At 29.2% G+C, this 26,330-nt stretch overlaps 1 protein-coding gene and 1 long non-coding RNA gene across 2 annotated transcripts; one reads left to right on the top strand and one right to left on the bottom strand.

Moving 5' to 3' along the window:
* The first annotated feature begins 1,730 nt into the window (after nt 1–1,730).
* On the top strand, nt 1,731–2,403 carry LOC113364187. Its single transcript, XR_003366025.1, has 3 exons — nt 1,731–1,782; nt 1,856–1,988; nt 2,069–2,403. It is a non-coding gene; the product is annotated as an uncharacterized LOC113364187 (long non-coding RNA).
* A 644-nt stretch (nt 2,404–3,047) lies between these two features.
* Nucleotides 3,048–12,687, bottom strand: LOC113374026 (phospholipase D1-like). Its single transcript, XM_026614277.1, has 19 exons — nt 12,586–12,687; nt 12,330–12,483; nt 11,243–11,413; nt 10,989–11,172; nt 10,665–10,924; nt 9,709–9,881; nt 9,399–9,634; nt 8,893–9,000; nt 8,594–8,733; nt 8,297–8,518; nt 7,958–8,166; nt 6,871–7,131; nt 6,537–6,790; nt 5,910–6,124; nt 5,610–5,735; nt 5,143–5,389; nt 4,394–4,490; nt 3,806–4,059; nt 3,048–3,283 (listed from the first exon to the last, which is right to left on the bottom strand). The coding sequence occupies exons 2-19, from the start codon at nt 12,344–12,346 to the stop codon at nt 3,182–3,184; spliced, it is 3,276 nt and encodes a 1,091-aa protein (XP_026470062.1). The 5' UTR covers nt 12,347–12,483; nt 12,586–12,687; the 3' UTR covers nt 3,048–3,181.
* Nucleotides 12,688–26,330: the final 13,643 nt, after the last annotated feature.

The following is a 26,330-nucleotide window of genomic DNA, read 5'->3' as shown; positions in this document are numbered from 1 at the left end:
ATAACGTGTTATGTTTATCAATGACAGGCTAGAATTTTTTTGCTTTCCATGATTTGTTTAATAGAATAAATCGCATAAAATCTCCAAAATAAAAGTAAAATTTTTCAAAACCCAAATATTAATAACACATGCGTTAGAATCAAATGAAAATATAAGAATATTATTTCAAGCAATAATAAACATACTGAAATGTTTTGATGTCCTAAAAAGTTTGGATTAAAAATAAGAATTTAGAAGTAGTTTGGTAGTGATTATGAAGAACCCGCGAATCGCCACGATATTCTAAATAAATCTAAAATCAATGTGCTTTTATATTATATATATATATATATATATATATATATATATATATATTGTGTACTAAATCCATAGTTATTAAAGAGTATTTAAAAAAGTAACGTAAATCTTCTTACAATTTTAATGATATACTGTTAAAACAGTTAAAATAACAAGGAGGGGAGGCGCAGGAAAAAAAATTGCATGCGGGCGCTGAGGACCGGCCCTGTATATATATATATATATATATATATATATATATATATCTATATATATATATATATAGATAAAGGGAAAATCCAGTATCCATCAATCAAATAAATATATGTAATAAAAACGTTAAATAAACATTATAAATTCATTTCATAATGCATTATTTATAAATTGCATACGAAATTGACTCGGTCTAATAACTTCAAATTATAATTTACAAAATCTGTACACGCCATATTGATTTAATTAATAAAAACTACAATTATCTGATCATTGTGGGTGTCGTACATGAAATAAAATATAATATAATTTATAAAATATTGACAAGAATCGAATTATCAAAACGTTTTTCGGAACAGTTTTTCCTATCAAGATGAATAAAATTTTGTGTGGGTTCCAAATTTGTCAATAAAACACAATCAATCCTATATTTTCACTTTTCTACCATAAACCCTTTTTAACTTCCCGTAGGGTAAGTTATAGTAATCGCAAAAAATCGAAAATGAAATTCTTATATATCTTTACGTTTCAGCGGTTTCTGAACATTTTGGCATACCTTACAAAAAATGGGTGTATGTGTGTGATATACGTGTGACGTGTGTGTGTGTGCGGATACAAATTTTTGTCGACGATTTCGCGAACACGAATCAACCGATTTGAATAATTCAAAAAACATTCGATTCCTACTGATAAGAAGACGTGCTGATTAGTTTTTGGCAAACGCAGGTCTAGCCGTTTCGGCGATAAAGAGCAAAGAATGCAGAAAATAGAAATCAAGTTTTCGAGAGAATGGAGCATCCGATTTTAATGATCTAAAACCATCCAATTTGTAATGATTAAGAGAAGTGGTGATTAGATTTTGGCAAAGGCAGGTTCAACCATTTCGAAGATACAGAGCTAAATATACAAAAAATAAGAATTTTGGGGAAAAAAATTCATTTCATTTTTTTTTTCAAAATTTTTGTGATTCAGTTTTTGTAATTCAGTTTACATAATTCTTATAAATATTAGCCGATATTACAGAATTTATAATAATCTATTTGAAAACATTTAATATCCCACGAACATTTCGTTACGGCACGAGAAGTTCCAGCAATTTGCCTTAAGGCACGATGCCATACACCACTAGTTACATCTTGAATTTGCCGCCATTCTGCATTTCAAATCGCGACATGAAGTATCATACAATTCATTCTGACAGTTTATAACCTAGACAATACAATAATAATAATTTTAATTAATAAGATCGCAAATTTCGTCAATTTCTTTTTCATTCGAGGTTTGCTGCATAAAGTAAGTAAAAAAAAAAAATTAATACATGATAAAATATTATTATACTACATGTTAACGTTAATTTCTACTTCAGCTAAACAAATTCTTGGCAATAGTTTCAAGTTAGTGCACAGCACGAGCTCTATTGTGTCAACTGTATTGAGGAGACAAACAGCATAATAGTTTTACAAGACTCCTCACAAAACTGATGTCTAATTCTTAGCCAGGTCTTCGTCTAATTCATTATTAGCATTATATATTGGCAACTGTTTATGCTGCTTCTTAAGCCAGTTATCAATTTTTGCAGGCAATCTTCATAGCGAGTTATTGTAACAAGGTGGTAGTTATGCTAGCTCTGAGAATTTAATACATCGGATCTTCAGCCAACTATTTTGAAGTAAACAACCGATAATAAGTACCATTTGATTCCCGGCCAGTCTGACCTGCACGTTTCCAAGCTGGTGATAAATTATATAGTCGTTACTTTCTTTTCAAGATCTCGAATCATGTGTACTTGTCTTCACTTTAGCAAGCCCCACAAGCTGCTGGCTGGATGATATAATTAAGCTTTTTTAGATTTAGTAGAGTTTGCTTGGCTATGTACACCATTTGATTTAATATTAGATATTGAAGTATTTTTTAGAACAAAAGTATGTGAATATCTTATATTTACTAGAATTAACTATATCTTGGTATTTTGAATCCATTTTTTATCAGTTTTATTCAAAAAGAAGATACCAGACATTAGCATTAACTGCAGTCTCGACATTTTCTAGTCTTGATAATTGTTTTTAGTATTTTTAACATTTCTAAAGTAGTAAAAGTTTTAAAAAGTATTCATATATTTATTTATTAATAAAATTATTAAGAACAGATTGAAATATGTATATTAACAAGAAAATACATATATATTATTTGGTTATTAATGTTTAAAATAATTTATTCATATAATAGTATAAAATAACAATTACCTAACATATACTTAAAAACAAACTATATTTATGGTCCAATATAATTTACTATGCACAATTTAAAAAAAATGGCAGTGTTAAAATAATAGTTTTAATAATTACTATTTACAGTAAATTGTGAGTATCCTTATTTTCATTTTTTTTACAAATGTATAAAAGCACTTTTTATTCATAAAGCTAATTGTATAATTATCTTAAAATTATAGGCACGGGATTAATTTAATTGTAAAAGTAGTAATTGAAATTGCTATACTATATATAGTAACTTCTTTTTGTCAGTTAATATATCATTTAGATTACATTCTTGATGTTTAAGTAAAAAATCTGAAGCTTATCAAATAATTTTATCTCTAAAAAGTAATACTTACCGCTATTGTGCCAATATTGAAATATTTCCATCATTACTTATCCTTTAAATAAATTAAATTTCATGAAGACTATCCTAAATTTTAAGTCCAGATGGATGTCGGCAGCATTCCTTCTTTGGAATAACCGGAAGGCGTCAACACTTCATTGGCAAGAAAGTTTAAGGGAAAGTCCACCAAGTTGCCCTGAAAACAAAAATAAATAGTAAGCCGAGGTAATAAAAATCAACAAAAATTAGTTGGACTAAATAATATGACTAAAACTCTCCTTGGACATAAGCTCTTTTAAATTAAATTAGACATCTTCAATTGAAATGAATAGGAAAGCTATTTCAATATCCAAGTGTGTGTGTAACAGTTTGTACTAGATTTTAGTAATTTTTATGTAGTTTTTACTAATGTGGACAAATTTAAATGTCCAAGATAAAAATTAAAAGTTATTTGAAGAAATGTACAAAAATGTCCTAAATCCATATAATGCAAGTTATCAAAATACTAAAGTTCTCATTCTACTACTAATTATACAAAATTTCAATATCCAAGTGTGTATAATAGTTCTTATCAGATTTTAGTAAATTTTATCTAGTTTTCACAAACGCAAACAAATTATAATGTCCAAGATAAAAATTAAAAGTTATTTGAATAAAGGTAAAAAAATGTCCTAAATCCAATTGCAAATTATGAAAATTTTATTTTATTATTTCTTGCCTGTAAATGAGTATAGCAAACATGAGCAGCCCTAGCAGGTTCCAATTTGGCCAGAGCCTGACCGACTTCGACTCTCTGATATCGGGCCAATTCCTTGAAGTCTTTGACTTGGTCAGTTGGAAGACAACGAAATACTGCTTCGTGTGTTTCCGTATTGTCTCTGGAGACTCGACGCCAGACGTCGTGCCAAAAGGCATCATGGGTTGCATCTGTGATGTCGTACCTGAGGTGATCCTGATCGGAATCCAAAAGACCTGGGAGGAGAAAGATACATGAGATGATATTTTTTAATTTCTTAAAGGAACATATTCGAATCATGGAGCAATTCTGATGTAACAGAACTCATAAAATAGCGTTGTTATGGTAACGCTTTCTTATGCTTGTTATTGGTATTGAAAATTATGAAAATGTCTATCTATTTGCCGTGCAATCAGGCATATTTTACATATAAAGAAGCAAGAAATAATCTTATGATAACTGCACAATCTAGAATTCTGTGATAGTTTAGTTAAAAATGGAAGAAGGGTAAAAGTACTAAATACTTTCTATAATATCATGATTTTATTTAAGTGTTTGAATATATATTACCTAGGTGCTCTTTGAACAAATGTTTTCTCAACGATCCTGCATAGACTCCACAAGGAAATACTTCTCCATTCATTGTACCTTCTTCAAAGGCTTCATCCTGAAAAATTTAAGAAGAATATTTGAGAAATCCTTCCTAAAAATATTATATCTATAATCAGAGTTATACTTTGAAAAATTTGAGGTAAATTTTTGAGTACGTCAAGTGCAATTTTCAATTTCTGTTATATAATATATATATATATATATATATATATATATATATTAGGGTGGTCTTTAATATAGATTTTTTGAATTTCCTTGCTCCCAAGGGTTCAAATGCTCAAATGCTCTGTAAATTTTAACTCTTAATATTAACTTTGAGATAGTCCGCACTCCAATCAAAGTTTCTTATGAAAATAACATGGGTAAAATTCCATTTGTTTTATAACTTAGCGACAAGAGAACCAAAATTTTGAGAATAACATTGAATTTGCTTATTTTGATCATGAATAAAAAATTTACAATAAAAATTTGATATATTTAATAATGTAAGTATTTACTTAAGAAAAAGAACCAAGAAACTTTGGTTGGAGTGCAGACTATGTTAGAGTTAATATTAAGAGCTAATATTTCAGAGAATTTTCTTTTATCAATTTGAAAGCATTTGAGCCCCTGGAAGCAGAGAAATTTGAAAACATTCATATTAAGGACCACCCCAATATATATATATATATATATATATATATATATATATATATATTCATATCTACCTGTATTATAACAGCCATCTCAGAATCCCTTATCCCCAACATAGACCTATCATTGATGTTGGCCGATCCACAAATAACAGTTTTATCATCAGCAATCAGTAATTTAGAATGTACGTAGACAAGTTCTGTTACTGGTGCACCATCTATAGGTAATGCTCCATGAGTTCTCAATCCATGAAACGATACATAATCTTCTGGGTGTTCAATTCCTGAATCTTTTAGTCGTTGTATGAGCGAATCCTTACCTCTTGAAAAAGACAAAGATAATAAAGGATAAGTTTCTGAAGGATAAGTTTATATTTTTACTGCAATATCCAATATGCTAAAATTATGTTTACTTGACTATGTTTTTCTCAAGATTGAAAATTAAAAAACTGTTTGAAAGACATCAGTTTGAGATCATGCTGACTAGTTTTTAATGAATCCGTTTATATTGTTAATTAATTAGATAAAATTTTGTCACTTACCTGGATATGGAAGCATAATTATAATGAGTGATGGCATGAAGTGATGCTCCAGAAGGTGCTCCAATTTCACCCTCGAAGGCAGGCAACAATGGCATAACAACATAAACTCTAAATACAGCATTTTCTCTAAAACGATAGAAAAAAAATATAAAAGTATATATAATTATTAAATTTAATATAATTGCCTAGACAAAAAATATTTAATCTCACATGACAAATTCGACTTTGGCAAAAATTATATAAAAGTTCATAATAAACTTTTTTCCAACCATTTCTGTTACAATTATTTTCTATATTTACCTGTGGGCTCTCATAATTCTTTTGTACAAAGCTTCTCCAATTTGGTTCTTAACCCTCGAATCATTACCCATAGCAAGAGTGATAAAAAATTGATTCTCAATATAAATATAATGCTGAGCTCTCGATATTGTTTGAACATAAGCCTCATGAATGCTCTGCTCGACCTGGTCGTGCTCGAGGAAACCACAGCTCCAGCAACTTGCACTCCTTAAAACCTGAAAGAAGAAAAAGTAAAATAATTGTAGTCTAAAGAAAACTAGTAATCTATGGCATCGTGCCTTAAGGCAAATTGCTGGACTTCATGTAACGTAATAAAATATTCAAAGAATATTAAATGTTTTCAAATAGATTATTATAAATACTGTAACTTATATATGTTTACCAAAAAGTAAATAAACAAAACTTAATTAATCAATCAAATTTAAAATGAAGGTCATTGACTAATATTTATTGGAATTATATAAACTAAATTGCAAAGTTAATATTATTTATTTCAAGTATAGAAGCAAGCTTAAGAACTTTGCTAGAATTAAAATTATAATTCCAATTATTTTCAATATTCGAATAGGGGATGTTAAAGATTGTGTGTGTTAAAAGAAGTAGAAAGTTCATTATCATTATCCTCACCTGGCAAGTAACTTTATAAGCTCCCTCACCCACAATCTTCTCAAATTCGTCCTCAAGATCCTGACTCCAAGCCCAGTCGCGATAACTTTTCGGAAGTAAATAAGGATACGAAGGATTCTCTCGTTGTTTCTCAAATTTGCAGACGTTCCAACGTTGGATAAAATGCCTTGCTGCATCCCTGGCTGCTGAACCACAAATTGACACGGCTATATCATGCCAGGGCATTCTGGGAGTGGTGCATCGATCAACCAAATCTTGGGAAGAAAATTCATACGTTTACATTTATATACAGAAGTTTTTGTATATAATATTTATTATTTGTATCATTTATTACCGACGTATGGAAGATCCAAGTTTTCGAAATCCTTAATAATAAAATTGCAGTAATCTTTTCCTATCCAATATTTAGCTTGGCCGTCCAAACTGTTAACAAATTCATCGTGTTCGTTCTTCTTCGACAATTTTTTTTTGGATTTTTGATCACCCTTTTGGCCACCAGGGGAATCACTGATTTGTTCATTTTGCGTGTAGAATAAATTTTTGTCTAGATTCTTTGCGTCCAGATCATGGTCGGTGTTGAACATGTGGATTAGATCTAAAATGAAAAATGTAATTAGAAAAATATTTTGGTTTGTAAGGAAACTTCCAGAGGACAAATAAATTCAGATTCCTTGTCTGGAATTTTGATGAATCATGAGATAGTAGTCCTTGGTAAAAAAAATACTGTGAAGCATTAGAAGCTTTTAAGTGTTTTATAACCAATAACTTCTCATATTTAAGGAAATTTGTCATCACTTTTATCATTATCTACCAATCAGATAGAAAAGTAAAATGGAAGTTTTCTCCATGTAAGAAACGTAAGTTTATTGAAATAATTTGTATTATTCGTGGTTACTATATAAGTTTAGAAATTATTTTTATGGGCAAAAAATATACTACATCTGCTCAAAGAATGAGACTGTATCACTAGCAAATACTCAAAAAAAAAAACAAACAGTCAATGAATGAAACAACATGGAAATTCTCATTCAAATGTTAAAGCTTACAATTTCATTTTACTGATCCTGAACGTAAAATATTACAAATTTGCATACCTTTATAAATAATTATAAATAATGAAGAACGATTTATCTGTGAAATAAATTGATAAATATTATAGAATTTATTAACCAGCAATTACTTCATTTCTCTAATAAAGGTTTAAGTCTTAAAGGCTAATTACAATGACAAACCGATCATGTCGTATTCGAAGTATGTCTTTAGTTACATTAATATTTTCAAATAATATAAATATTTTTAATGTATTTATTTTTAACTTGAATGCCATCTCGTACGATACGAAAACAGTTTTACTTCAATCGAGTGTGAACCATACGCGCACTCTTTTTTTTAATTTTGTAATTTATATCTTTACATCTTACCTTTTCCCTTGTCTTTGATTTTTTCCAAAACATTCTTTCTTTGTGCTTCTGGCGTGTTGCACTTCGGCTGTTGCTTTTCCAAAAAACTTGGCCTTTTCTCACCACTCAACATCATCAATCGATCATCAGGCGATGTGAATTTATCAGGAGGTTTTGTTATGAGAAGTTTATCGCCTGGTTCTAATACAGGAAGCTTATCGACACTACTACTGCAAATTATAATTAAAAGGATAAATGAGATAAATATTTCCGTCTACTGGATAAATAGATGAATATTTCCGTCTACTAGATAAAAGGATAAATATTTCCGTTAACTGATGCCAATGTTTTAATATTCACCTTTCTGAACTAACAGTGTTAACAAAAGCAGCACTGATATCCTTAGTCGATTCCGCTAAAGAGAGTATTGTAGAATTTCTATTCCCAGTAGGTGTCATATTTGGAAAATTCTTGCCACTAAAACTTATTTTACTCGTAGATGAACTGTTAGTTCTATCCAAAAGGCTCTTTCCATTATTTTGGAGTGTTGCAGATTGGGAGACACTGCCCATATCTGTTAGCCTGGAAATAATAATATAATTAACGGATAAGTTTGTAATAATATTGCCAATTACAATTTTGTTTCAAGATATTCACCTGTGTTTATGATCATCCCATCTTCCATAACATAAATCTATACCTCCGAGGAAAGCTATGGACTGGTCAACGCAGACTAATTTTTCGTGATGAGCCCATAATAGAACACCAGCACTGGCGTGATCTGGATGTCGTATAACCTATTGAGAAAATAATATAAAATGAATAGCATATTATATGATACTTTTATAATTATTATAACATAGTTCATTAACAAAATTTTATTCTATACAAATTTACTCTATACAAGTAAATATTAGTCATCGATAGTAACTACCAACAATCTTTTAAGTACTTACTTTAATATCACTATCTTCGACTAGTTTCTGTTTGCTGTAATAGCTGTTTATTCCTAAAGCCATTTCCACTTCTTTGTAGAGTAAAACAAATATTTTCACACCTTGTTTCTAAAAAAAAGAGTTAAATTAGAAACTGATTTAAATAATATTTAACTAGTTGTAAGAGGCATTTTGTCTTATGGCAACTAATGAGTGACTTTATTCCGTCAATAAAAATACAATGTTTTTTGAATAATTAAAATCGGACGCTCCGTTCTCTCGAAAATTGCAATTTCTTTGCACTTTTTGCTCCTGATCTCCAAACCTGCTGATCCTGCCTTTACCAAAAACTAATCAGGATGTTTTGCGATCTCTGGGTATCAATTGTTTTTCAAAGCATTCAAATGGGTTGATTCATGCTTCCAAAATCGTCGAAGAAAGATACATACATATATAAATTTCTTCGATGGTTCAGATAACATTGAAACCTAAAGATATCCTAAAACTATAATTTCTTATTAACTTACCGACTTCCGTTTGAGTATCTTATCCAATCTCCAGTAATCTCCACTCAGTGCAGGTCTCTTCATATAAATTTCTGGCGTCAACCACCAATCTGCTATAAAAATTTCTTCTTTGGCTCCATCTAAAGCATCGGCTACATGGCACATATAATCACTGGCATCTGCATACCATCGAGAACTTATGGCATTCCTGACTGGTGCAAAAGAACCATGAGGGTTGGGTGATGTGAAATCTCGAGCTAAAAAGATAAAGAGTTTTTTGTGCACTTATTTGCAAATTATAAAGAAATGACTCAGTCAATCATGTACTAACCTTCATTATTTGCTATAATTTTGAGATGATTCATCCACTCTCTGGCTTTCCTCCTGGTCCACAATTTGATGACCATTTGTCGATTGCTGTTTATAATTTGAAGACCGTTTCGAAGACCAGTTGAGTACATGCCAGAAGAAACTTCAAAACTTTGGTCAAATAACATCACAGACCTATAAAGATAATAGATATTGTTATTTATAATAAGACTAGCAAACCCGACGAACTCCGTTTCGCCACAAGATGGTTTCGTGAGAAAGATGAAGAAAATTTTTGTTTGTTTTATATTTGAAAAGGAAAAACTTGATTTTATTATACAACAGTAATGAATTTATTTCTATTACAAAAATGAAGTGTTTTTTAGTTGAACTTCTCTAAGTAAATGAAATGCTCTTTGGTAAACCACATTTTTTGTTTTTTGGTCTGGCGTTAACACAAACAAAGCGGATGGTTTTCCAACTCGTGAACAGGCAACGTATAACTGTCCATGTGAAAAACAATGATTTTCTAAATAATCTATTTGAAATTTATCCCGCAAACACTGAGCGATTGGACTTGCGACTTTTTATTGCGAACGCAAGGCGAACTGGAAATTGCAATCGTTTGAAGTCAAACGGAAGACCAGTCGGAATCATTGGTATGTCACCAAATCGCCAGCAATTTTTGATTGAATGGTGAAATTCAGTGCTTGTACATCATTATTCTTTGCGGCAAGAATTGCTCGTTGACTTAACCAAGCATAGTTCTGATAATTCTCACTAATGTGGTTACTCGAATTTTTAATTACGGTGCAAGAAGTTCCAGCAATTTGTGGAGCCCGAAACCTTTCCAACGAATGCAAAATTGTCGAAATCGGTTCGTGCGTTCTGGAGTTATTTCGTCAGGAAGGAAAACCCGACTTATTTTTATATATATAGAAGATAAACATGTCTTTAGATATTTTCTATTACTATTACCTTACTGTGCCATCCTCCGGCCTGATGTATCCAAAACAAGAGTCCTTGGCAAAAAACCACCTGGTCTTCCATTTGGCGCATATGACATCAGTGCAAAAGTAATTGCACCTAACACAAACTGTATTTTGAGCAAGGCCACAACAGGTGCAACCTGACTGTCCAGGTTGAGTTGATCCTGTCCTTTTCAGAACCATACCTTCTTTTCCCTTATCTCCCAGATCTCTGATGAACGATAAATTGGATACTTCTAGGAAAGCTACCTGGATAAAAATAATTATAATGGTAAACAGGTATCTATTTGTAGAGATTTTTATCCTTACTCACAGTTTCGTGATGGTTTCTATAAAAGCTTATGTTAAGAAGATTGTAAAGATAGTCCTCGAGTTGTCTCATCCTGTTCTGAAGACCTTCCTCGCCTACAAGTGCTTCTGGTCTATTCGGAAACCTAGGGAGTGCTCCTCTTCTTCGTTTGGTTTTGACTTTATTTGTTTCTGTACCTAACATATGACTAGAAAGGAAAAAAAAAACAAAATATAAATATTTGACTGCAAAAAATGAGTTTACAAAAATTACCTTACCTGTTGAGTGTATTTTTAAAAGATGTCCTTCGTTCCTTGTGCGTTTTTGTAGGAAAAGGAATATTTAAAGATGCCCTGAATAATCTCAATTGCTGATGAAGATGCTGAAAGTGTTTGTACCTTTTTCGTATCTCCCATTTGAATTCGCCATGCTGTAGTAATATCGTATATCTAAAATATTTTAGAAAATCATATCATATATAAAAAAAAATATAATTTTCTATATCATAACATTCTTCCTTGCTTGTTTATATGTAATATAGATAGACATTTCCATAATTTTCAATACCAAGAACAAGCATAAGAGAACGTTGTCATGACAACGCTATTTCATGAGCTCTGTTTCGCCAGAATTGCCCCATTTATCTATATATTAAATTTGAAATGCACCATTTATTTTTTTCTACAACGTTGATATTAAAATTGTATTACCTGCAATGTGATTTAAACTCTAAAATTTTTAATAATTAAGTAATGAATTAAAATACTAGACAAACCGAAATCACTTATTGGATTTAAATACAAAAGTTGGAAATAACCATATAATGAAAGTACTTATAAATTATATAAATTTACTATCACTGATTTTAATGTTCTCGATTGAGGGGTAACAGCACTGTAAAGTCAAAAAATATTTTTAACTTTTTAGAGAAAAATATTTCATACCAAAAAGTATTTTTTTCTTGTAGTTGTTGTAATTTCGTCTTTTTTGTAGATTTTTATATAATTTTTTAATTTTGTTACTCAAATATACCATTAGCCTTCCTGTTAATATTATAAATTTAATACTTCTCCATTCGTCTAAAAAAAATTACAAAAAAGAAGTTTTTCAAGTCGTTACTACAGTACTGTTACCCTTTAATAAACTATACTTATTAAAATTAGTATTAATCAAGTTAATAAATTATTATCAAATCCGGTTGTTTAAATAGATACTCCCATAATTTAATTATACAATTAATTAAAAATTTTATAATTACAATATATTATAACAATGCATTAATAATTTTGAAAAACCAGAATTCTGGTTTACAATGATACAAGAGAATTAAGATATTTAATAATTATAATGATTATTTTTACTTACAAGTTAGGATTAAGCATATGCGTCGTCACATTTCTTTCAAAATCTGTAATTTGTACCAAAATTTCTACTCCTGGTATGAACACCTTTCGTTGTATCGACTTAAACTTGACAGGAGGCAGGTGGACAGCACTAAATGGAACTGAGTTTATTGGCTCTAAAAAAAAATCTACATAAGTTTGTTAATATTTGTTTTCTTAAAGTTATAAAAAAGAAAAATATAAAATTATTGTTTTCAGATTTTTTTGGTATATTTTACCTGCAGGATTGTCTACAACTGATTTGCCTTCAACTAAAACAGGAACATCACCAGCCACAGAAATAACACTCAAGGAATCAGGTACGGCCAGAAATTCGTCATATTCTGATTCTCCTAAAATATTTAATTAAAATGCAATTTATGACTAAATTAAAGGCACAAAAAATTATAATAGTTATTTAAATGGTCTACTATCGCCTACAAGAAAGGAAAAATGATCATAACAATTAGATATTTTTAACGATCATTTTTTAGAATTCTTGTTAATTTATATAATTATTTATTTTTACCTGTGGGTGAAAGAGGTTCCACACTCAAAGCGAACCCTTCGGCTGGTTTTAAATCCAGGTCCTTGGGAACCTCTGGGTCTAATTCTGTAAATTGGGAGTCCATATCGGGGTCCCTGAGAGCCCCTTCTATAAAAACAGAGTCAGTGTCGGCAAGTGTCAAGGTAGGGTTGTCCAGGCCGCCTTCAATTTCTGTCATATCTAGAAAAGGAAAAAAATATATATTAGTAATGATAATAACATTTTTTTTAATTTTTAATGCAATTTTAACTTTAACGAGTCCTATTAACTGTTGTCCTATCTTTATGTTAATTTAGATACCATTTCTGTAATACTGATGATTAAGGGGAATATCGCTTTCTGTATTTCCAAGAGATGTTAATGCTGCTTGACATCACGTTGTCTGAGACGAGATTCGATAGATTTAGGTAGTTGGATTATTAGATAATTTAGAAATAACATAATCAATTTATTAACATGAAAAAAATGTAGATAAATCTTTATAATAATTAGACCACATTTGCAGTAAAAATTAATCATTCTAAATAATGAACTCGAGTAATCATATATGTCACGTTCAAGTATGATTAATGAATATATAAACAACAGAATATCTAAACATGGGATTCTCAAAACATATATGTTATTTAAAACACTGTTTCCCAATCTTTTCTACATTACAAATCACAACAAAAATTATAAAAGTTCTATACTTCTATAGATCAATTTTAACCTAAACAAATTGATGTAATAAAAATAAGAAAATTAAAAAATATAAGTAATTTATATTTTTTTAAGAATTTGTCTTTCTTGTTAAATTTATATACGAGGTCTGTTCAAAAAGTACCCGGAATTACTAATAATTAAATTTCGCGGGTCTGGAGTGTCTGATTGTCAAAATTTTTTTTTTATTGTGTTGGTATACATGCCCCTAAAGTATGATGAAATTTTCAGCTATATTCACTGTTTACTTTGTCTGTGGTAGTCGCTAAGGTTCGACGTGTTTTTCTGAGCTCGGCGATTTTTACAATGGAAGAATTGAAAAGTCAAAGAATTTGTATTAAATTTTTCGTAAAAAATGAAATAAAGTGTTGCAAAGTGCAAAAATTCACCAGATATGGCTCCGTGTAACTTTTTCCTATTCCCAAAGTTGAAGAGACCCATGAAAGGACGGCGGTTTTCCTCGATTGAAGAAAATCGCCGAGAGTGCTCAAGGACATATCAAAAAGTGAATATCAAGGGTGCTTCGAAAATTGGAAAAAACGCTGGCATAAGTGTATTATATCTGGGGGGGACTACTTTGAAGGGGACCACATTAATGTAGACGAATAAATAAATATTTTTTTGAAAAAACGAAAATTCCGAAAACTTTTTGAACAGACCATGTATATTTAAGAATTTAAAATTGGTTTAGTAGTATAAGAGTTTATTTGTAACTATATAGTGACACGTACTTTTAATACATGCAAAAAAAAAACAACTAATACAATATATTTCTAAAAATATTTGATAAACTTCTATACGTTTCAGTTCCCAATTTGACGCTTCATCAGTTGTATAAATAGATCGCAAACACGGTCGCTTGGCCATAGATCAATTTTAATTGTTTTCCGACTCCATAGGGGCGCCACCAACTGTAGCACGTAAATTTACCCCTAGGTTTAATTCTAGATTAAATTTATATAAATATACTAGATGACCCGACAGACTTTGTACTGTACCCACGTCTACAATTCAAAAGTTCACATTTTTTAATATCCTATTCTTATACTTTTTAATATCCTATTTGATATCCTAGCTTTGTGATTCATTTATGGTCATTATAAGATTTTCAAAAAAAAATTTAAATAAAATTAAAACAATATTGTATATGCATAAGTTTAAAAAAAATAATGTATTTGCAATTTTGGACTGATTGCGTAATTTATTAAACTGAATTTATATAATTTTATCTGCCAAACATATACTATTGACTCTATCTTGTATTATTTTAATTTCTGGCACATCTCAGCTGCTTTTCGGCAATAATAATGTAGACATTTCATTTTTCTTGTATATTATATTCTAATATTATCTAAGCTTATAATTTCACCTAAATTCAATTTTCAAATGAATTGACATTTCTAGCAGATGACAGTTCAAATGTTTTCACCGTCAAACAATGACGAGTGTTTTTTTGTAATTTTTGCTATTTATTTCTACAATATTACTATAGTTTTATCGTTCATTAAATCTTAAAAAATTCCTTTCACAAAGTCTAAAAAGAATTATCAAAATCCGAATAATCGTTTTGGAGAAGTATCAAATCAGTCGACCCTCTGTTGAGTGCGGAAGACACTAAAAAGGGTTAAACCACATTTGTTCTCTATTATTATTTAAAAACATTCGATATTCCAACAAAACAAATTTAATTGTCAAATAAGTTACGATATTTTTCTTTATCACTATTATTATTTGAAATTATGAGTTGCATGCATCATGTTTATCATTTTTAATTTATAAAGAATTGCAAATTCCAAGATAATTACTATGAACATATGTGTTGTTCCTAGAATAACTTATGATGCAATTAAATTAAAATTGCACATACGATATTCAATCAAGATTATTATAACATTGTAGACAATTTACTGAATATTTTAAAATAATCAAGATTACACAATGTGGCTTGGACGAATTTTGCATTATTATGCGAATACAGAGAACAAAAAAAGTATAAACAATGGTAATGAGAATTTAGTATAAAAAAGTAGATTTAAGAACCAACTCTACGATAAAATAGAAATGTTAAGGTAATGATATTTTGTGGGTCTATCTTCGTAAGAGTTGGTAGTAACCAATTGTCAAAAAGCTAAGTATTTGTTGTACTATCAGATGTTCCACACATAAAAACTAACCTACAAATAACAATTTCATCACAAGTGCATCTTTCTGATGATAACACATACGTGAAGTTAGGCTTTATGTGTGAAACGCCTGATCGACATTAATTTTTCGACATTAATACACGAAGTTAAGCTTTTTGAGAGATTTTACTACCAGTTCATATGAATATAGAACTATAATATAGCGTTGCCATAACATTTCAATTTTATCCGAGAATTTTTGACTTACTCAGTACGATTTTCAACGAATAGACTTTTTGAAATCTGTTCAGAACTTTTGTATACAAAGTGAATGACAAATATCAAGAAGTTGATAGAGAACATTCAAAAGAAAAGGATGTGATATAAAAATTGATTTAAATGACTAAATGATTGTTTTCAACAGTATATTGCTTATTGGAGCAATTACTACAATTTGCTTTTTTTATTTCTTTATTTTTCTTTATTTGTAATTCATTTTTATTATCGATCTATTTTATTATTATTATTTTTTATTATTGTGTGTAATTTAACCATACAACTCATAGGGTCTGTAAATAACTCTGATTGCTCTATAATATGGAATGGATAAAAAAAGACTAAATGCTATATAAATATAGATAGAACATCTATTAATTACCAGAAGCTCCATTTTCATGTAAATTAAATACGTGGACATCATAACAAATTACTTCAATCGATCTTGCTCGATTACAACTTTGTTATACTTCTATAATTGTTATAACTTTACATTCACAACTACAATAAACCAAATCATAATACCCATATATTATTCCACATATTTTTATACAAATTTAACCATTTTTTTCGCCAACTTGCGTCACTTGACAACAAAACTTATCACGAAAACTTCCACATAAATTTTAAACAATTTATTAAAATTACACGGTTGAAACACTTGCACGCAAAATCTGAACTTTTGCATGTATCATGATCAAAAACAATAATTGAAAAGTTATAAATAATATAAATTATTTTGAATATTGTTATTGATATTGTAACATTTTTGTTTGTTGAATGAATGATTTTAGATGTCTGTTTGAAAGTTAATGAAGATTTTACAAACGAAGACGAAGGCCGGCTGTGTTACTAATAATTCCGATGTTATGACATATACTAGTAAGGCGAGTAGAGTACGTAACCGGAATGAAGAGCCACCGATTCTCAATATTTATAATTATTAAAAAAAACTAGTGGGGCCACATGGCATCGTGCCTTGAAGCAAATTGCTGGAACATCCCGTACCGTAATTAAACATTCGAAGAATCAAAATGATCAGTCAACAAAAATGTCTATGAACAAATATTATAAAAACTAGAATTTTCATTAGTTGTTCCTTGTAGACAAAATGTGAAAACTTATTAGATTAGACGACGTTGTTTATATATGTTTGAATGAGATAGATATAAACAAAAACTAATTATGCACACTTTTTGTTAGAATCAACATATTTTATTTCAAATGCATCAATTTTTCGTTCGAAAATATATGCACTGAGTTAACAATTTTAAATAGTTCATGTAGTATCAACGATACAAACATAAAAAGTATTTAAAAGGGAATTTAAAAAATATTACAGACGCGCCAACCAACTCAGCTATAACGACATGATCACGCACAACGCTATGAGCGAATGTCTAGAATCTAATCGGAATTTCTGCACTTTTCGCTCTGTATCTTCGAAACGGCTGGACCTGCCTATACCAAAAACTAATCAGTACGTCTCCACATCAATACGAATCGAATGCTTTTTAAATCATTCAAATCGGACAATTTGTTCTCTCAAAACCTGCCATTTTTTGCACTTTTTGCCTTGTATCTTCAAAACGGCTAGACCAGCCTTCGCCTAACAGTAATCAGCACGTCTCCTTGTCAATACGAATCAAATGTTTTTTGAATTATTCAAATCGGTTGATCAGTGTTCCCAAAATCGTCGATGAAAATTTGTATCCGCACACACATATATCATTTTGGCAAACCTTTTGTGCAGAAAATTGAAATCGAGTTTTTGAGAGAACGGAGCATCCGATTTGAATTATCGAAAAAACATTCAATTTGTAATGTTGGGGAGAAGTGGTGATTAGTTTTTGGCAAATGCAGATCTAGACGTTTTGGAGATAATGTGCCAAAAATGGCGGTTTCTGAGAGAACTATGCATCCGATTTGAATGATTCAAAAAATTCTGCTTGTGTTGAGAATTTTTTTTTTAATTTCCAAAATATTTTCTTTTTATATCTAAAATGATTTGGATTTTAATTTTAATTCTAGCTAAAGTTCTAAAGCTCACTCATATACTTGAATTAAATAATTTTAACTTTGCAATTCAGTTTATATAATTCTTATAAATATGAGATAAGTTTCTTTATTCTAACTCCGCTTGATCAAGTTTTGTTTATTTACTTTTCATACAAATATATAAGCGTCATCGTCCAATTTATATGTTGTCTCTTATATTTGTTTCTTATTATATATGGCCTTTATTTTTTGTCTTATATTAGTTATCATAATCTATTTGAAATCATTTAATATTCCTCGAACATTTCATTACGGTACGGGAAGTTCGAGCAATTTGCCTTAAGACACGTTGCCATGCACCACTAGTTTTATTTATAAAACTCTCAAAATTATTACTCTCCACAGTTTAAAATTTGCACAAAATTCCGCTATATTTATTATTCATGTTATCAATAATACATTTATACACTAGCATTCAGTAAAACGATAACAAAAATAATTCAACATATTTTATTTTATCTTTGATAAATTTTTATACTTATAAAACAATTTAAAATATTCAATTTTATCTTTTATTTTATTTTTATTGTTTTGACAAGCTCTGAAAATAGTGTCCATGAAACATTTCAATTTCAATTGAACCTATGCACCAAATAATTATCAAGTACGAATTGATGTTTGTAAAATTCTTATTTGTTGCCAATTTAGTAAGAATAATACATATTTATCAGCAAATTATTATTTTGAGTAATATTAAACTAGTGGTTTATTATGGCACCTTGCATTGAGGCAAATTGCTGGAACTTCTCGGACCAAAAATTAAATTAAAAAAAAAAATCATTTTTTTTAGAACTTCGAATAAAATAGATTTTTGAGAATTTTAAAATTTTGAATTTTTAATTTTTGAAATATATGAACTTTTTTTATACTTTGAAATATTTTGAAAAAATTGAACTGATCATTTTTGTCCGCCAAATGACATTTTTTTACTTTTTTAATGGATCTCTGAAACCTCGAGACCTGCCTTCCTAAAAATTTCATTGATTTCGTCAATACAAATAAAATGTTTTTGAATTATTGAAATCGGATGCTCCGTTCTCTCAAAAACTGAATTACCATTTTGGCTCTTTATGTCAAAATTCAAATGTTTTTTGAATAATTCAAATCGGTTGATCCGTGTTCCCGAAATCGTCGACAAAAATTTGTATCCGCACACACACACACACATAGATCCATTTTATACCAAAACGTTCAGAAACCTTTAAAAAAATTATTTTCGATTTTTTTGCGATTACTTTAACTTATCCTAAGTTTCAGGATAGAATAGTAATGTATTTCTATTTTCTTCAATCTTATTTTTGTAAATGTGACCTTTACCATGAATTCAAAACTTATCAAGTTCATTATTGTAATGAATTACAGATACTAAACAATAACAACAAGAAAATGAGTAGTTAATTATTTGATAATGATAATTATTTGATAATAGCTTGATAAAATATATTTATTTGATGGGGAAAAATCTCACATAAAATCAGAAGACATGTTTCGTTTATATCCAAATAGCTTTTTTAAAATACTAATAAATCTAAATTTAATTATTATATATTCGAATAGAGAAAAAACTAAAATAAAATTCATAATATATATATTAGGGTTGACCTTAATATGGACATTTTCGAATTTTATTGATCCCAAGGGCTTAAATGCTTTCAAATTGATAAAAAAAATCCCTAAAAGTTTTAGCTCTTAATTTTAACTTTTAGATATTGCGCAACTCAATCAAAGCTTCGTATGGAAATAGCATGAATTTTTTTTCGAAAATTTAAAAAATGTTTTTTAGGTATAACTTAGCGACAAATGAATTAAAAATGACAATTCGTGTCATTTTTTATTGAAAATTCGACGCTCTACAAAACAGGATTTTTATAATTTGTTTTGTAGAGCGTCGAATTTTGATTAAAACTCATTCATTTGTTCGCTAAGTTATATCTAAAAACATTTTTAATTTTTTTGAAAATTTTCCCATGCTATTTCCATACAGAACTTTGATTGAATTGCGCACTAAAAGACAATATTAAGAGCTAAAACTTATAGAGGATTTTTTTTATCAATTCGGAAGCATTTTAGCCACTGGGAGCAAGGAAAAAATCAAACACAAGCCAAGAAGTACTTGCAAGGATACTTCAGGATCAAATTGAATTTTACCAAAATATTTCTTCTAAATATTATAATAATAATATTTAAAAAAAAAGATGTAACTTGCCAATAGCAAATACTTTATATTTACAATATAAAATCAATTAATTTATTATTAAAATGTATTTTATCACCTTGATTCCACGATGACATTTGAGAGCGTCCATAACCTCAAAATTTTGACGTTTGTGCCCATGTGTCAATTTTCAAAGAAATTTGACATTTGTTTAAACATTTAACACTTTTTTGAAAAATTTTATACAAATCTAGAATACAAAATGTTTTTTTAATGTTTTATTCATAATTTATAAATAAAAACTCTGCATTCAATTTTTTAGTTTAAAATATGTACTTTTACAAGTTTTTAAGTAATTTGTTAACTATTTGTTTATGCTAACACAATTTGTTTTTAATATGAAGTTGTTTAAATGTTATTTTATTTGTTAAGAATATAACATACTAGTTTTATATATTAAAATTATTTTTAAATAATATATTTTGTACTGCACTTTACGACGCACTTTGTTGAATGAGTAACCTACTTTATAAGAGAGTTTGGCACGAATTTATGAATTTCATAAGTTTACAAAATATTTTATATTTAAATATATATATATATATATATATATATATATATATATGTGTGTGTGTATGTATGTATATGTATATATATAAGATGTATTTTTCCAGGTGGTATAATATTTTTATTAATTTTCAACAAATTCAATTTTTAGTTTCTTCTGATTAGCTTGTTAGACGTTTGGAAAGTTTTGCTTTAAATTGTATAATTTTTTTTAAAAAAGCAGAAATGAAAATTTTTATATATCTTAACGTTTTAGGGGTTTCTGAACATTTTGGTATACCTTAGAATAAATTAATGCATATGTGTATGTGGGGATACAATTTTCGTCGACAATTTCAAGAACACGGATCAACCGATTGGCAGAAAGTGCCAAAATTGTTAATTCAATTTTTGAGAGAACGGATTGTCTAATTTGAATAATTCAAAAACATTTTAATGCACTGACAAAATGAAGAACTTTTGATTAAATTTTTAGAAAGGCAGGTCTAGCGGTTTCGGAGATCTAATAAAAAAAGTAAAAAAACTTCATTTGGCGATCATTAGGCATATGCACATCAAATTACGGCGCTTAAGCGCTTCGATAATTTATCTCTAAAATAATTAAGGAGCGTGATTGGTTTAAAAAAGATCAGGAATTTAAAAAAAACTCTGAATATAAAAAAAATCCAAATTTTTCAAAAAAGTGATTTTTTATTTTTCAATCGAATTTTTTCAAAGTTTTAAAAAAATACTTTAAAACTTTTTTTAAAAATTCACTTCTCATTACGGGAAGTTTCAGCAATTTGACATAATGCATGATGCCATGCATCACTAGTTTTTTTTTCATAAAAGTATTTAGCCATATAAATATGCATAAATAAATAAATAAAACAATCCTTCGGTACGTTGAAAAAATAAATAAAATACAATACAAAATAAAAGTTTTTTTTCTAATAAATTAATGAAAATAGGCTGTATGTTGAAAACTTTTAGAGTCAAATTTTCAAAAACTTTTTTAACTCTAAAATAATTAACTAATTCTCAATTCTTATTAATTAAAATAATTATATACACGAATCAGGAAGTTCATGCAACTTGCTTCAAGGCAAAATACCACTTCCAACTAGTATAATATAAATTTTGTTAAAAACTCTTTATTCAAATTATTTTAACAAGCTTAACGTGAACATTGCTGATTGAGGAGACGTATAAGCAGGCCCGGATTTAGAAATTTGGCGCCCTGGGGCACTGACAAAAATGCCGCTCCATCCCTGAACTTTTACTTAAATAGTTTTTATTTATGATTTTTCTAAAATTGCAGAATATTTATTACGCATTACATATTGGCATCGAGCCTTAAAGAAAATCCCATACCAAAAATTAAAATTAACTAGCTGTAAGTGGAATTCTGTCTTAAGGCAATTAAGGCATCGTGCCTTGACGCAAATTGCCGGAACTTCCCGTACCAAAAATTATTATTCTTTTTAAAAACAATTAACATTTTTGAAAAAATTTTACTTCGAAAAAATAAGATGTTTGAGAAACTATACATTGGACAAAAAATTACTTTTTTTTGAAAAAAAAAAATTAATTTCTTTTTTTTTTTTTTAAATTTTTTTTGGAAAAAATTTTTTTTCTTTATTTTGACATATTTTGGAAGATCTAAACTTTTTTTCGAAGCAATCGTACTGTTTTAACTAATAAAGACAAAATATCAAAGCGCGTAAGCGCGCGTCGCCGTCTAACGCGTAAAACATGGTACGGAACCCATAGGATGTAAACCAAATTTATACTTATTGTTAAAATCTCTATAAAATATCTGATAATTTGATGTGCATATGTCTAATGATCATTTTGACCGCCAAATGACATTTTTATTTATTCATTAGATCTCCAAAACCGCTAGAAACGCCTTATGGAAATTTGATCGGTTCTTCACCTTGTCAATAACAAGTAAAATGTTTTTGAATTATTAAAATCGGACGCTCCGTTCTCTTTAAAAACTGAGTTACCGCTTTTGGCACTTTTTGCCCCGTATCTTCGGAACGGCTAGACCTGCCTTCGCCAAAAACTAATCAGAACGTCTCCTTATCAATACAAATCGAATGTTCTTTGAATTATTCAAATCGGTTGATCGGTGTTCCCGAAATCGTCGACGAAAATTTGTATCCGCACATACATACACACACATACACACACACACACATACATCCATTTTTTCTAAGGCATGCCAAAATATTCAGAAACCTTTGAAACGTCGAGAAATGCAAAAATTTTCATTTTCGTTTTTTTGGCGATTACTATAACTTGTCCTACGGGAAGTTAAAAAAAAAACAAATTTTGAAAATCTTGAAAAAAAAAATCTTTGAAAATTTTTGAAAGAATTTGAAGCAATCGCGCTGCTTTTACCAATGATAAATTTATCAAAATAATAAATTTTAATAATAGGTTATTTGAACCCAAATTTTGCATTGCAATCGTATTATATTTTGGTTATTTTATTTCTTGAAATAAAAATGTTAATAAAAAAATAGTCAATTATATTGTATAGAATTCAATTATATTGTAAATATATTAGTCAATTATATTGTATTGTATAAAATTTGCCGCCCTGGGCAGTAGCCCCAACTGCCCCTACTGTAAATGCAGCACTGCGTATAAGATACCAAAAGCGCTGGATAACTCGCGCCGCAGAATATAGTCCGACATACATTATAATACATTTGTAACGTTAGTTCTTCAAACGTATAGGTCACGAAAGATCACTGATGACGACATCTAGTCGAAACGTTATTTTTTGGAGCCCCCAATCCTTTGATGGTAGGGGCCAATCATTACTCAAACTAGCTGTAAGTGGAAATCTGTCTTAAGGCAATTAAGGCACCGTGCCTTAAGGCAAATTGCTGGAACATCCCGTACCAAAAATTATTATTTTTTGAAAAACGATTAACATTTTTGAAAAAAATTTACTTCAAAAAAATAAGATTTTTGAGAAACTATAAATTGGACAAAAAATTACTTTTTGATTCAAATGAGAGGTGAGTTTTTTATCAATTTGGAAGCATTTGAGCCCCGGGAGCAAGAAAATTCGATATTTGAAAATAATTACGAGCCCTTTCGTCGAAATAAAAGAGAATTTCTGCATTAATTATACGTTTCGGCACTTGATATGTGTCATCATTCAGTAAAAATAAACATTAAAGTTATGTTATTTTTCCTATTAAATTTTTTTAAACTTTTTAATACGTCGAACATATATATATATATATATATATATATATATATATATATATATATATATATGCGTTCAGCTTTTTCAACTTAATGCGTCCGTTTCAGTTTTATATCCTTTCTAATATTAATATTAACAAAGGGAAACAGTTTCGGACGTTAATTAACTTCCCGTAGGGCAAGTTATAGTAATCGCAAAAAAATCGAAATTGAAAATTTTTGCATTTCTTCACGTTTTGAAGGTTTCTGAACATTTTGGCATACCTTAGAAAAAAATGGATGTGTATGTGTATGTATACAACTTTTCGTCCACGTTTTCGGGCGCACGGATCAACCGATTTGAGTGGTTAAAAAATATTCGATTCCTATTGATGGGGAGATGTGCTGAGTAGTTTTTGGCAAAGGCAGGTGTAGTCGTTTGAGAGAACGGAGCATTCGATTTGAATGATCCAAAAAATATTCAATTTGTAATGATGGGGAGAAGAGGTGATTAGTTTTTGGCGAATGCAGGTGTAGTCGTTTCGGAGATACGGAGCTAAATGTGCAAAAAATTGCAGTTTTTGAGAGAACTAAGCATTCAAATTGAAACTTTCTGCTTCGGTTGACGAAACAATTTCTTTTTTGTTTCAAAAAAAAAAATTTTTAATATCAAAAATAATTCGGATTCTAATTTTAATTCTAGCTAAAGCTTTAAAGCTCACTTATAGACTTCAAATAAACAATTTTAACTTTGCAATTCAGTATATAAAATTCTTATAAATATTAGACAATGCCCTTCATTTTAAATCCGATTGATTAAGTTTTGTTTATTTAGGTTCGGGAAGTTCCAGCAATTTGCCTCAAGGCACGACGCTATGCACCACTATTTTTATATAATAATAATAAAAAACCAAATATTGAAATCTGTCATAGTATTTCCTTAAGCATCCAGATCCAAAAATCGCCTTCACTGATAACTTACCGAAGATCACTAACTTTCTTCACAAAAAAACTAATCACTAAACAAACACTACACAACACCTACACGTGACCAACTAACCTCACAAACACTAAAAAAAATCCATTTAACCTCTCAAAACTCCTTTTAACCTCTTAAAACTTGTGTTTACCCTTTTCCACTAACCTTCAGAATTGAGTCGCTCCGAGACGCTCCTTTGAAATCCGAATTTGTTCGGCATTTTCGCAAAATTTCCTCTGATACTACGTTTATTATTTATTTATTTATTTGTTAATTTATTACTCTTTATCAGTCGAGTGGCAGATTATAATGCCATTATAACAAGACATAATGGAGTGCACAGCTGGCATTAATTTCGTTAATAATGTGTCAGCTAAAACGCGAAATGTTGTTTGCTTATCTTTCCAGTCAAAATAAATATTGTACATTGCAGCCAATTACCTGTGCGATGGTTTAAATTTTTATAGACGGAAAGCTGGTAGACACAGTTTATAGTTAAAAAAAAATAACTTGATAAGCATTCGATTAAGAGAATATTGTAATATTAAATTATAACTAGTGGGGCTCATGGCATCGTGCCTTAAGGCAAATTGCTGGAACTTCCCGTACCAAAAATTATTTTTTTAAAAAGATAAACATTTAAAAAAAAATTACTTTGAAAAAATTAGATTTTTGACTAAAATTTACTTTTTTAGAAAAAAAAGACTTTGAAAATGTTTCCTTCATTTTGAAATATTTTGGAAATTATCCTGGAAATATACTAGGTGGCCTGAAAATGTTATTCTAATAAAATTATAAATGGTTTGAAAATATGCTAGATGATCTGAAATTATATATCTAGATACTCTGAAAATATTTCAAATAGTCTCAATATTTTCTAGTTAGTCTTAAGATATTCTAGATAATTCAAAATGTTCTAGCTATTTTGAGAATATCATAGATATGATGAAAATGTTGCAAATCGCTTTAACCCTTTTGGGATGCCTGCACTCCGGCATCACATCTCGGAATTTGCGAGTGGAAAGGGTTAAAATGCTGCAAGTTATCTAAAAATGTAAATCATCTGAAAATTTTGCGTGAGAATGTTACAAATCGTCTAAAAATGCTATAAATAGCTTGAAAACGTTGCACATCGTCCAAAAGTATTGCAAATTGTTCGAAAATGTTTCAATTTGTCTGAAATTGTTGCATATAGTTTGAAAATATTGCAAATCGTATAAAAATGCTCCAAATCAACTGAAAATATTGTAAATCATGTAGTAATTCATCTGAAAATATTGAAAATCGTGTGAAACTATTGAAAATCACCTAAAAGTTGATAATTTTTTTAAAAGAAATAAAACATTGAATGTGATGAATACCAATTAAGAGTAAGGTAAAAGATAAGA

Source organism: Ctenocephalides felis, unplaced genomic scaffold (assembly GCF_003426905.1).
Source record: "Ctenocephalides felis isolate EL2017-DRISC unplaced genomic scaffold, ASM342690v1 CF-g0.4_SCAFFOLD_00845, whole genome shotgun sequence".
NCBI classification, from domain to species: Eukaryota; Metazoa; Arthropoda; class Insecta; order Siphonaptera; family Pulicidae; genus Ctenocephalides; species Ctenocephalides felis.
The sequence above is the reverse complement of the archived record's forward strand: the minus strand, read 5'-3'. Positions and strand labels throughout refer to the sequence as shown.